Source organism: Hyperoodon ampullatus (genome assembly GCF_949752795.1).
Source record: "Hyperoodon ampullatus genome assembly, chromosome: 5".
Classification (NCBI taxonomy): domain Eukaryota; kingdom Metazoa; phylum Chordata; class Mammalia; order Artiodactyla; family Ziphiidae; genus Hyperoodon; species Hyperoodon ampullatus.
This window is the reverse complement of record NC_136918.1, coordinates 46,309,794-46,323,611: the sequence shown is the minus strand read 5'-3', so window position 1 is coordinate 46,323,611 and position 13,818 is coordinate 46,309,794. Positions and strand designations below refer to the sequence as shown.

The 13,818-nt window shown below is 47.5% G+C and overlaps 1 protein-coding gene across 1 annotated transcript; it reads left to right on the top strand.

Moving 5' to 3' along the window:
- Positions 1–4,943: 4,943 nt before the first annotated feature.
- Positions 4,944–13,818, top strand: PSMD2 (proteasome 26S subunit ubiquitin receptor, non-ATPase 2; the record flags this gene model as incomplete). Its single annotated transcript, XM_079704685.1, has 21 exons — positions 4,944–5,078; positions 5,528–5,584; positions 5,970–6,134; positions 7,276–7,397; positions 7,563–7,787; positions 8,070–8,228; positions 8,382–8,526; positions 8,710–8,770; positions 9,019–9,165; positions 9,334–9,440; positions 9,638–9,765; positions 9,985–10,072; positions 10,847–11,009; positions 11,135–11,236; positions 11,402–11,547; positions 11,788–11,871; positions 12,085–12,253; positions 12,346–12,440; positions 12,671–12,797; positions 13,212–13,330; positions 13,477–13,818. The coding sequence occupies 21 exons, from the start codon at positions 4,944–4,946 to the stop codon at positions 13,657–13,659; spliced, it is 2,727 nt and encodes a 908-aa protein (XP_079560811.1). The 3' UTR covers positions 13,660–13,818.

Sequence of the window (13,818 nt, the reverse complement as noted above, 5' to 3'; positions counted from 1 at the left end):
TGCCGCCCTCCAGAACAAGCAAGGGAAACAGAGCATTTATTGAACACCTCTGTGTTCCAGGCACTTCTGCTAGGTGGCTCATTTCTTTCTTCATTCATTTATTTATAAATTTGTATATTCATAGATTTATTTTTATAAGTATATTGATTACCAATAATGTGCCAGGCACTGGTGACAGAGGAATAAGATGATTCCCTCCCTCAGGTGACTCTTCTTCTGTTGGCACTTTCACCTTCATAAGCTCGCCTGATCCTCGCAGCAACATGTTTTATAAGTGCTCCAGTTTCCATTTTACAGGTCTAACTGTAAACACTTCACTGCAGTCAGAGACCTGGATTGAAATTGAAGCTCTGACAGCTGTGTGAGCTTGAGCCGGTTCCCTAACCTCTACAAGCCTCAGTTTCTTTATCTGTAAAATGAGAACCAGAGCAAAGCAGTGGAAAGAGCCCAGTCTCAGTTCTCTTTAAAATGCAGTGTTCCCCAAGGTGTAAGTAGGTGTGGGTTTATTAAGTTTGGAGGAGTAAGAGTGAAGCTTTGTCAGTGATTGCTGCTGGGGTCACTGGTTCCTGGGTGATGGCACCAGCACATGTCCCACAGTCTGTATCCTGTCCCAGCATCAGACTGTCCCCATAAAGAGCTGTATGTGGGTCTCTGTCAAGTTACTTGGAACTGTGGCTGCTCACCAAGGGAAGGAAATTGCTGGCTACTAAGAAAAAGGAAAAGTGGCCTTGGGAACTCTAAGACCAAGGGAAAGCATGGCTTGAGTCTCTGCTCTGAGTGCAAAACTCTAGGAGGGGTGGCAAAGTGTATTGGAAAGAGGAGGGCCATCACGTCTGGAAATCTGGTTCTGGCCCCAGTTCTGCCATCCCCCAGCTGTGACACCAGGCATGGCTTATCCCCTCTTCAGATCTCAGTAACCTTAGCAGTCTGTAAAATAAGTGGGTTGGATGAGATGATCTCTGAGGACTAGATCAGCTTTAATGTTTTAAGAAGTGAATTCAAGGGCTTAGCAAGTTCCAGAACCCAAAGAAATATTAAGAAATGGCTTGTGAAGTTTGGGTGTTGCACAGAGTATGAGATTTATAATGTCAGTGTAATGATAGAGGAGATAGGCTTGGTATCACAAAGCCCTGCCCTTCCCTTGACACCTGATTTCAGAGGCCAGCTTGGGATCCTGACCAGTTGGCCACTGTGGCATTAAAACTCCATATTTGCAAAGGTCCAAGTGTCAAATAATGATCATGATGATGGTGATGATGATGGGCAGCCCTCATTTACCAAGTTCCTTTTTTTTTTTTTTTTTTTTTTTTGCTTAAGCCTGTGCTAAGCACTTTAAAAACATCACCTCATTAAATTCCCACAACTTATAAGGAGGTCCTATCATTGTCTCTATCTTACAAGTGGCGAAACTAAGGAAAAAGATGACATAACTTCCAGTGTCAGCCAAGATTGCATTAAAGTCAAATTTGGAACTCAGAGCCTCAGATTTGGAATTCAGATGTTCTTAATCACCACCATTTAGTCTGCTAAGCCATGGCAGAATTTAGACTCAAGCATATACATCTGCCTCTTCTGGGCAATTTTATCATGCTTCCAAGTGAGGCCATTACCAGCAGGTGCACTTTCATGGCTCCCATCTCACCCGGGCCAGGTACCTGCAACAACCATGCAGCTGCGGGAAACCTAAGCACATGTTGACCTGAAATTAAGCCAGGTGGCACTGTTTGTTGAGCACTCTGCAGGTGCTTGGTTCCATGGGCAAGGCAAGGTGAACATCAAGTGACAGATGTAACCTTCACCCTTAGTAGCCTGCCAAGCTGATAAATATGCATCTGCAATATGCTCTGATGTGTTAAAGCAGAAGGGGGAATAATGCATGGTGCTCCTGGGTGGACACATGAGAATAGTTATTAGTAAGGTGCTGGGCCATACCCTACACTATCCCATTGGAAGTTTGACTAATTCCCATGCACAATACGGTAACATATGCCAAACAATATGATTTCACACTTGGAAGTGCTCTCAAAATGTCAAGTTGGAAGAGAGTCTCCATAAAATAAGCACAGTTTCAGTAGACCTATCATGAGTCACAAATGTAGACTCCTGACAGTTTCCCAGTGCTGAACTCTGGGCTCCAAAGAGAGCTCCCAATGGGCTATTATTATAAACAAAGATGACCTGAAGTTGAATGCAAAGCCATTTATTCAACAAATATTTGTCAAGGCCTACCACAAGCCAGGTATCAGATTGGGTGCTAGGGGCACAAAGTTGAGTAAGACACAGTTCCTGTCCTCTAAGAGCTCAGAGTGGAGGGAGGGAGAGGTATGTATCAAGCATTGTAGGAGCACAGGGAAGAAATTAATAACTTGAAAGACAGAACAGGAAAGGCTTCCTACACAGGTGATACTGAGCTGGAGTACAGAGAATGGGAGAATTTGCTAGCCAAAAACAGTGAAGGGCATTCCATACAGAAAGAACAGCAACAAGAAAAGACTGATCCAGCTTGAAGGGGCAGGGCATGTTCAGAAATGGTGAAATGTTTAGGGTGATCAGAAGGAGGTAGATGAAAGGGGCATAATGAGAGGTGAGAGCCTGAAGAAGGGAAGTTGTAACAGTAGTTATAAAAAAGGGGGTTGTAACAACTTCTTTCAGTCCTGGGAATTAACAGTAAAAGGGCCCCAATGCAATCTGATTTTGAAAAGTATCACACAAAGAAAGTAGCAACCCAGTGGAAACAGTGCAATGCTGTGTCCGGCCTGAAGCATTTCTGGTATTACATAAGTGACGCTTTGGGTCAAATGATTCTCAGATGAGTAGAACCATCCATAAAATGTGTAGCTCTATAGCTCAGGCCGTACGTTTGGGGGAAGCATGGCTGGCCAGTGGGTGCAATTTGAAGGAAGGTGGTAGGAAGGGACGGGTGATGGGCTGTCCCCTGATTGGAGAGCAATTTGGTCACAAGGCTGGGAGTCTGGCCAAATGGTAGGAAAGAGTGCTTCTGGGAGAGCAATTTGACTGAAATGAAGCTTGAGGCAGGATATCAATGTTATCATAAGGCCTTGAGAATAATTGCCAGACATCTGCATTTGGCCAGAGAGGTTTGGGGCTTGAGTGTTTGGAGGTGGGGAGCAAGGGGCAGCCCTGCAAATCTGAGGAAGCTGGAAAATGCTAACTGCCTCCTCTCCAGTTGCCAGGCACTTGCTAAGCACTTTATATACACTGTCTTTATTCTCATAAAAACTTCTGAGGGAGATACTTTATTACTCTCATTTCATAGAAGAAGAAACCAAGCTGAGAGAGGTTAGGAAGCTTGCCCAAATATCACAGCTGGTGAAGGGCAGAATTTGGTTTTAAATACCGGGTCTGTCCTCTCTAAAGCTTATGTTCTCCCACCCACCCCCAACTTTTTATTTTACAAACTTTGCCAACTTTGTATTTTAAACCTACAAAAATGTTGAAACATAGTACACAGACATTCGTTTACTCTTCACCTGGAGTCACCAGCTGTTAGTAGCCCGTGCTTTATGCCACAACATCACCCTGTCTCCTCTAAGGTACTGGTGGGGATGTGACTGGTATAAAAGACAAAATCTGAGATCGGATAGAAAGAAGTCATGGAAATAGGAGAGATTTAGGAGAAATACCTCTACAGATGACCGAAGAAAGCATGACAAAGTATGGACATCACGAAGCCAGAAAACAGAGTAGGCACACCAGCTATAGACCATCCAATTTCTGTCAGTAGACTAGGGCTGGGGCCATCACCGGTGATGCAAGTGGAAGGTCATCCCCAGAATCCAAACACTGAGTGGAAAAGAGCAACAAGTTTTAAAATGGGCATCAGACCCTTACATCAATACCTATACAGATGTTTAGCCAACATTCATTCAATGCTAACTGTGCTGTGACAGGTGGTTTGTTTTTTTAAGCAAACGTTTTTTGCATTCTTTAATGCCTCAGGACCCATAAAATAAGACTCCAGGCCAAATGGTGAGTGTTCCCACCAGATGAAGGGGAGAAGAATTACTTCCTCTTTTCTCACCTTCAAGATATATACACAGAGCCCGATCAGAAGAACTGTGAGGTTTGCCTGAAACACTCAAGAACTTGGGAGACTCAAAGATCGAGATTCATACCCTGATTCTACTACTTACTATATGATTTCCGCTGTAAAATGGACACAATCCTACCAAACTCAAAAAGTTGTGCGAACAATATATATAATTTAAAATAAGTCCTGGCATAAAGTGTCGGTCACATCCCCTCTAAGTCGTAAGAGGGAGAGGAAGACCAAAAGACACACTGAGGACAAAGACCTTATGTCCCGTTTTTAGCTCCAGAACTTCGCATTAGGGTATAGGGCTTGATGTATTCATTTCTACTCCATCTGGCTCCGCAGGTGGATTTAAGATGGTATCCACATCCTTATGGTAATAGTAGAGCACTATTCTTCAGCTGGGGAGGTGAATATGCCACAGTAGTGTGGGGCTAAACATAGATTACACAGGCTTCACAAAGACGGCAATCGAGCGTCCAGGATTTCAAGAATCTCTTCCGTTTGTCCCACCACGCGGCTAACGGGGGTGTCACTGGGGTGTAGTATTCACACTGCTTTGGGGGAACCGAGGGGCGGTCTCGGCTCGCAGCCAGCTCAACTCCTACTGCAGCTGGCGCCCCCAACCCCAGACGGCGTTCAGGAAACTCCAGGTCCGAACCGGGGAGGTGCCTATGGCACGCGGGAAGCTGGGAATTGGAGTTTTCGTGCGGTTTCGGAGGGCGAGGTCCGAGGGATGGAACTCCCAGGCCGCGGGGGTGGGTGGGTTGCCGCGGCGTTTCCGGTCGCAGGCGGGCTCTGGAGAAGGAGGGGCGCCGTGGGCCACGCGCGCGAGGACATCTGGGAAACGGGGCGGTGCGCGCGCAACGGGCCGGCAGTGGCGGCGGCGATGGAGGAGGGTGGCCGGGAGAAGGCACCGCTGCAGCCCCAGCAGCCCCCAGTGACGTCCCCCGGCGGCGGGGATGAGAAGCCGAGCGGCAAGGAACGGCGGGATGCCGGAGACAAGGACAAAGAGCAGGAGCTGGTGAGGCGCGGCCCCGGGAGCCGGCGGAGGAGGCCGCGGGCTGAGTCACGGCGGCTCCGCAGGCCTCGGGCCCGACTCCCAATGGCCCCGCCGCGCCCGGGAGAGGGCGGATGGGGCGACCCTCGGGGCTCCCGGCACCCGCCTCTCTGCCCCTCATCCTCCATTCCGCGCTGTCACCGCCGCCGCCCCTACTAGTCCTCACCACCGACTCGTGAGGTGGGCCCGGGCGGGTCATTGTCACCCTCGTTTTTCAGAACGGCGTTCAAGCAGAGCCTGGCCCAGAAGCCAGGCTGCCTTCCCACCAGGGCTTCCCATTCCCTCTCTCTTTCCTTGTCTCATCTGGTCCTTCCTAAGGAGGCAGGCTCACTCTCCACCTGCCCCAGGGTGAATGGGAGGAGGATGTGTTTGAGATTCCTTGTCTTGATGAGCTTCTTCCCCCAACCCTCCAGTCTGAGGAGGACAAACAACTTCAGGATGAACTGGAGATGCTCGTGGAACGATTGGGGGTGAGTCACGATGTTAACAAGAGCCGGTGCATATATGGATCTTTCCCACTTGTTTTCTTTATTCCACTTGGGGCAACAACTCCTATATGAGGTATAGGGAAAGAGAGACTGTATTTTGGAGTCATATTACAACCATGTTGTGAGGAAGGGGAATAAAAAAAGATAATTGAAAGATTTTGTAGCTTTGTTTCGTGGGAGAAGCAGTTCTTGAACTCTTAACCTGGGACATTTGTTTTTGTGTCAGGCAGTGCGTGTGCAGGGAGTTGGGCAATCACAGATGGATAAGACACAGTTAGTTACTTTCCTAGGAGGTTGTTGAACACTTATGTATTATGGCTTAAGGTATGAGACTCCTTTTGTCTGAGCCCTAACATCTCCTGATCAGGAGAAGGACACGGCCCTGTACCGACCAGCCCTGGAGGAACTGCGGAGGCAGATTCGTTCTTCTACAACTTCCATGACTTCAGTGCCCAAGCCTCTCAAATTTCTGCGTCCACACTATGGCAAACTGAAGGAGATCTATGAGAACATGACCCCTGGGGAGAATAAGGTAAAACTATTGCAGAAGCTGGTGGAGACCTAGTTTAGGAATTCCTTTTCTTCTAGACCATGGGGCTCATGGTGAATCTCAGGAAGCCTGATAGACCTGAGATCTGAGCTAGTTGAACAGTGCCCGGGACTTCCCTGGTGGCGCAGTGGTTAAGAATCCACCTGCCAGTGCAGGGGACAGGGGTTTGAGCCCTGGTCTGGGAAGATCTCACATGCCACGGAGCAACTAAGCCCGTGTGCCACAACTACTGAAGCCCGCGCGCCTAGAGCCCACGTGCCACAACTACTGAAGCCTGCACGCCTAGAGCCCGTGCTCCACAACAAGAGAAGCCACCGCAGTGAGAAACCCATGCACCACAACAAAGAATAGCCCCCGCTCGCCACAACTAGAGAAAGCCCATGCACAGCAACAGAGACCCGATGCAACCAAAAATAAATAAATAAAAATTAAATTAAATTAAAAAATTAAAACAACAAAACAGTGCTCATCATAATCGAAATGGTCACATAAGAGCTGACAGGAAGACTGTCTTCAGAAAGGACAGTGTTTCTGTCATTTATGTTGGACCTTAGGATTTTATTATCATGATTTATTATTAACTTACTTTTAACCTTAATTTTTTTTTCTTTTTATCACATGCACCTTCATTTGTTTTACCTCTAAAATATATTCCCAGTTCATAACTTTCTTGCCTATTGGCACAACCCTAATCCAAGTTTTCAGTTCTCACCAGAACTACTGCAGCAGCCTCCTAACTGACCCTCTTCCTTTTGTCTGCGACCTCCTACACAGTTTGTCTTTCATACAGCAGCCATAGTGATCTTTTCTAGAGTGTGAATCTTTTCTGCTTAAAACCTTTTAATAGTTTATTATTACAATTGGAATAAAATTCAGAGTCTCCATTTTTCTCCACTCTCCACTTGTTATCACCCTTCAGTCATGTTGGTTCAAAAGGGAGATTGCAACACTAACCTTAGGATTATTATGAGGCTTAGCTGATATAACATGTTTTAAGTTTTTAGTATGGAGGCTGGTGATATAATTAACATTTAATTTTGGGGGTAGTGACAGTGATCTTGATTCCATAATGTAACATTCCCCTTACCCTGGATTTGACTTCAAAGGACTGGTTTCTTTATAGCGTTTTGCCGCTGACATCATCTCTGTTTTGGCCATGACCATGAGCGGGGAGCGTGAGTGCCTCAAATATCGTCTAGTGGGCTCCCAGGAGGAATTGGCATCATGGGGTCATGAGTACGTCAGGTAAGACCTTTTCTTCTTGGGAATCTGAAGGGGTTCTGAGATACAGTCCTGAGTTCTGTCTTGGAGTACCAGTGTATTGAGTTTCCCAGATAGTGAATTCCTTGACCCACAGGGAAATGCTTCCCATGAAGGTCTGCTTCTCTAATAGTCTGGGCCTGTCCGTAGGCATCTGGCAGGAGAAGTGGCTAAGGAGTGGCAGGAGCTGGATGATGCAGAGAAGACGCAGCGGGAGCCACTGCTGACCCTGGTGAAGGAGATTGTCCCCTACAACATGGCCCACAATGCAGAGCATGAGGCCTGCGACCTGCTTATGGAAATTGAGCAGGTGGATATGCTGGAGAAAGACATTGATGAGAATGCATATGCAAAGGTCTGCCTCTATCTCACCAGGTGAGTGAGCAGGATGGGGAATGGTGGCAGGCCTGCCCTCCCCAGCACTTCTTCTCAACTGTGACTCCTTTATTCTCCAAGAGTATCTGCTTCAAAGGTCGCAATCAAGCTGTAGTGAATTTGTTAACATCTGTGAACTTCTTGAGGTCAGAGACGGCATGTCTCCTTAGTAGTCCCAATAACTAGTATACTGCCTGGTATGTAGTGGGCATTCAGTGTTGGGTAAGTGAATTAAATGGGGTAAATGAATGCCTGATAGCTTTATTATTTTTACCTTTGTAGTTGTGTGAATTACGTGCCCGAGCCTGAGAACTCCGCCCTACTGCGTTGTGCCCTGGGTGTGTTCCGAAAGTTCAGTCGCTTCCCTGAAGCACTGAGATTGGCATTGATGCTCAATGACATGGAGCTGGTAGAAGATATTTTCACCTCCTGCAAGGACGTGTATGTAAAGGAAAAAGTTGGCAAAGCGATAAGCTCATGGGTGGGACATTTGCATGAAGTGCTGGGACATGTAGTTTCTGGTTAGGGCTTGAAGGGCTTTTCTGTGCCCTTAGTGGATGGGGGCTGAGCAGATGTGATGGCTCCCTCCCACAGGGTTGTACAGAAGCAAATGGCATTCATGCTAGGCCGACATGGGGTGTTTTTGGAGCTGAGTGAAGATGTGGAGGAGTATGAGGATCTGACAGAGATCATGTCCAATGTGCAGCTCAACAGCAACTTCTTGGCTTTAGCTCGGGAGGTGAGACTCTTTGCCCTTTTCCAACAAGGTTTTTTGGTTGTGATGATACCTGGCATTTCACTTCCCTAATGATATGCCTCTGACTAGACTCTCCTTGGTTAGAATTGCCATTCAATGGGGTAACAGAAGGGACAGCTAGGGGAGGACTGGGGGAGCAGTTGTGATCCTCTGACTTCTCTTCAGCTGGACATCATGGAACCCAAGGTGCCTGATGACATCTATAAAACCCACCTAGAGAACAACAGTGAGTAAATATCTCCATGTGTGGGGATTGGAGGATTGTTAATTATGCCCCTTGTATTGAGTGATGGCTTGGCCCAACATACTTATCCTATAGAGCTCAGAATTCCCACATACTTTTTCCCTAGGTCACTGTTGGGGTTTTAGATAGAGGATTCCAAGGGGCCAGCTCAGAATCAGAGACCAGCTGTCATACTGTGTTCTTTTCTTGTCCTACTCTAAACCTTCATTTCCTCCTTCCCTCCTTTGCAGGGTTTGGGGGCAGTGGCTCTCAGGTGGACTCTGCCCGCATGAACCTGGCCTCCTCTTTTGTGAATGGCTTTGTGAATGCAGCCTTTGGCCAGGACAAGCTGCTGACTGATGATGGCAACAAATGGCTTTACAAGAACAAGGATCATGGTATAATTCTCTTCCTACTCTATCTTTGTATAATTTTGGTTAATCTTGTTCTCCTAGGTTCATGTATTACAATGGCAGATCCCCAAGGCAGTTCTTTGGAGAGCTTCTTTATAACAGTTTTTTCAGGGCAGGGCCATTTTAAGACTGATAGAGTTTTCCTTGGTATAGGAATGTTGAGTGCAGCTGCATCCCTTGGCATGATTCTGCTGTGGGATGTGGATGGTGGCCTTACCCAGATTGACAAGTACCTGTACTCTTCTGAGGACTATATCAAGGTTGGTCTGGGTATAACCCACTAATGCAGACATCCCCTCCCATGTTCTAGAGCCCTCTCAGGACCTCCCTTTCACTGGTAAGGTCTACCCTGTTTTTAACTCCAGTTAAGGCGGGTGCTATAATAAGGCCCATGTTGCATCCTTTGTGGTGAGGAAGGTAGAGTAGCCCGAGTGAAGAATCTATTTGCATTTTGCAGTCAGGAGCCCTCCTGGCCTGTGGCATTGTGAACTCTGGTGTCCGAAATGAGTGTGACCCTGCTCTGGCACTCCTCTCAGACTATGTCCTCCACAACAGTAACACAATGAGACTTGGTTCCATCTTTGGGTAAGGCTTCTTGCTTCTCCTTTTGGTAGTGCTTAGCCTGTAAGCTCTGTGAAAACAGAATCAGGTGCTTTCACCTTTGTATTGCCAAAGAGAACCACTGTGCCTGTTGAGTATGTGGCTCTTGGTGACTATTTGTTGAAATGACCAATCCTCTTTTTGTTTCTTCCTTGTCCTATCCTCGGGTGTGTGTCGGGGACTGCCTCTCCCTGGCTTTTGCAGGCTTGGCTTGGCCTATGCTGGCTCCAATCGCGAAGATGTTCTAACACTGCTGCTACCTGTGATGGGAGATTCCAAGTCCAGTATGGAGGTGAGTAGAGTTTGTTCATCACTTAGGGGAGATAGTAGGGAAGGTGCTCTGAGTCTTGCCGGTCTCTGAAAATGGTGAAAAAATGTGTGTGTGTGTGTGTGTGTGTGTGTGTGTCTGTGTGTGAGTGAGTGTGTGTGAGAGAGAGAGATATGTATCATTTCAGTGAAACTGCTTGGAATCGGGCTTCTAAGCCTCAGGAGATACTGAGGCTCAAGAGTTAACATTTTAGTATTGAGTTCCAGCCCTTGGGATCCATGAGGAAGTACCAGAATAGAGTGGGGAGTAACTTAACCCAGCTTGGGGTGGTACACTGTTTTAGTCATGAGCCAACTTTAAATTTTCTTACTTGTGCAGAATCATTTTAGTGATGGATAAATATAATATGGTGGCTAAAAGCATAGGTTTTAGTCAGATGGGCTTCAGTTCAGATCCTGCCACCTCTGCTTACAAACAATGTGATCTTGGACACGTAACTCAGTCTCCTTAGGCATCATTTTTCTCATCAATAAAAGAGGAATAACAGTAGGACCTGTTTCATGGGGTTGTGAGGATTAAATGTTAATAGTATGCAAACGAGTTGGCATAGTGGCTGACCTGTAGTAAGTATTCAGTGAATGGTTGATGCTACTCTTATTTTGACCTACCATCAGAAAGGGGTTATTACCTCATGTGATTTCAGTGGACTGTAGGAATTGGCTGTCTTGAATCAAGATAGGTAAACAACTATTTTAATACCTTACTTTAATAACTTGATGTCGATTTTCCTATTGCTAGGTGGCAGGTGTGACAGCTCTAGCCTGTGGAATGATAGCAGTGGGATCCTGCAATGGCGATGTCACTTCCACTATCCTTCAGACCATCATGGAGAAGTCAGAGACTGAGCTCAAGGACACTTATGCCCGTTGGCTTCCTCTTGGACTGGGCCTCAACCACCTAGGTGAGGGGATGTCTCTCTATTTGGGCAAAAGGCTAGTAGTAACTGGATACAACAGGGAGAGTTTATGAGTCAGGCTGTGCTGGAAGGGAGTACATGTCCTCTGACCCCTCGAATCTCTCCGTTAGGGAAGGGAGAGGCCATTGAGGCCATCCTGGCCGCGCTGGAGGTTGTGTCAGAGCCATTCCGCAGTTTTGCCAACACACTGGTGGATGTGTGTGCCTATGCAGGTCTGTGTCTTTGTTCTTCCTCAGTGACTCTTCACTTCTCTCTTGGACTTCCTTTCTTAAGTCATTCTGAATTGCCTTAGATTCTTTAGCTTCTGTTCCTAGAGCAAGCTTTTCCTTGGTGTCTTCTCATTTCTACCCTTTCTCTCCCTTACCACCCTGCCCCAGGCTCTGGGAATGTACTGAAGGTGCAGCAGCTGCTCCACATTTGCAGCGAACACTTTGACTCCAAGGAAAAGGAGGAAGACAAAGACAAAAAGGAAAAGAAGGACAAGGACAAGAAGGAAGCCTCTGCCGACATGGGAGCACATCAGGTTCTGTGGGCAGCTGGGCATACTCCGAGGGAAGCTCTGAGAAAAGATAACTGTGGGTTTGTTTGTTTTAGAGTCTCTCTGGGTATCACTGTCTATTGAAATAGCATGAGACTGGGTTCCATACATGAGGGGTCAGGGTGTGCCCCACAGGATGGCTTTTTCTTCTTACATGGGACTTGAGTCAGGGGTGAGTTTTTTGTTCCCCGAGCTTATTGGGCTCTGCTGCCTCTTCAATTGCAGGGAGTAGCTGTGCTGGGGATTGCCCTTATTGCTATGGGGGAGGAGATTGGTGCAGAGATGGCACTACGAACCTTTGGCCACCTGGTGAGTATCCCATGGAGAAGATTGAAGTATATTAGTTTTGATGCCTGGGGTTTCCCCAGGAGATTTCCCTGATGGGTTTTCTCGGTGGAGAAATGGTCTTTTTGCTGTACCCTTTCTACAAAAATTAAGACCCTGTCTACCCATCTGTTCCTGTAACCGAGCTTATTCTTTCTGCTTTCTGTAATAACCCTTGTTACTTTCTTTTATCACCAGCTGAGATATGGGGAGCCTACACTCCGAAGGGCTGTGCCTTTAGCACTGGCCTTAATCTCCGTTTCAAATCCACGACTCAACATCTTGGATACCCTAAGCAAGTTCTCTCATGATGCTGACCCAGAAGTTTCCTATAACTCCATCTTTGCCATGGGCATGGTGGGCAGTGGTGAGTATTGGTCAGAAAGAGATCATAAGCATCTTGGGGGAAGGGTTGTTGAGGCCCTTTTTTCAAGCCTTTGTAATGCTTAACATTTCCAGGTACCAATAATGCCCGTCTGGCTGCGATGCTGCGCCAGTTAGCCCAGTATCATGCCAAGGACCCCAACAACCTCTTCATGGTGCGCTTGGCACAGGTAGAGAATAGAACTCTTCTCCTTAGAGTGAGTGTGCCAGTGGAAGTGTCTGTGTGATGGGAGGGGAGATGTGACGCTTCGTGAAGGGGACCTTGAGTTTGGCCTGGAAAGGAGAGTGTGAACGAGCTGTGAGGTTTCTGTGTGGCCGGGTTAGGTGATTTCTCCTTAGATGTGACTTGTGACTCCCCACGTCCACTTCTCTCCATTTTGTTTTGTTTTCTTTTCCCCAGGGCCTGACCCATTTAGGGAAGGGCACACTCACCCTCTGCCCCTACCACAGTGACCGGCAGCTTATGAGTCAAGTGGCCGTGGCTGGGCTGCTCACCGTGCTTGTCTCTTTCCTGGATGTCCGCAACAGTGAGTCCCTGTCAGGAATCTTACATGGTGGCACATGGCACCCTCTCCGCACCCCTACCAGGGCCTCCTTGGTAATTTAGGAGCAAGACTCTGAGTTAACTCTGCTGCTCTGGGTTCCTGAGGTTCTTTGGGCCTCATTGAGACTTTCATCTCCTACACTTTTGATTTGATCCATAAAGATTTTCTTTTGAAGATGAAGAACTGAGCCCAGTTTTTGCCTCTGAGTGACTGGGGGAAATTGATGATCAAGTCCGCAACCTGTAGGCAGAGTATGGGGGTGGCATCTCCAGTAGTAGGGTGTATGAGGGGAGGGTTGTGGGTTCAGCTGTATAACTGAGGGGTTAAAGAGTCAGGGCTGGAGTGGGGTCCCAAGGTTCAGGCATGCCTCTAACTATATTTGTCCTGTGCTCTTAGTCATCTTAGGCAAGTCGCACTATGTATTATATGGGCTGGTGGCTGCCATGCAGCCCCGAATGCTGGTCACATTCGATGAGGAGCTGCGGCCATTGCCAGTGTCTGTCCGTGTGGGCCAGGTGAGGGGCTGAGCAGAGGGGAGGGCTCAGGCTGTATTCTAGAGCTTGTAGAATGCAGAGATACCATTTCTCTGAAACTTGAATGGGCACTGGGTTGCTGCTGTACTCCTATCCAGAGTCCCTATCTCAGTCTTCTCATCCCACAGGCAGTGGATGTGGTGGGCCAGGCCGGCAAGCCCAAGACCATCACAGGGTTCCAGACACACACAACCCCAGTATTGCTGGCTCACGGGGAGCGGGCAGAATTGGCCACTGAGGAGTTCCTTCCCGTCACCCCTATTCTAGAAGGTTTTGTTATCCTTCGGAAGAACCCAAACTATGATCTCTAAGTGGCCACCAGAGGCTCTGAGCTGCAGCTGATGTGTCAGCGGGTCATGCTTCCTTCCGTCAGGGGTGGACACTGCTCCAAACCTTTGGGGGAATTGTTACCTCCTGTTCTTTTGTTACTGAGTGAGATAACTTTGTTGAATAAAGACCTTTATCCCCGA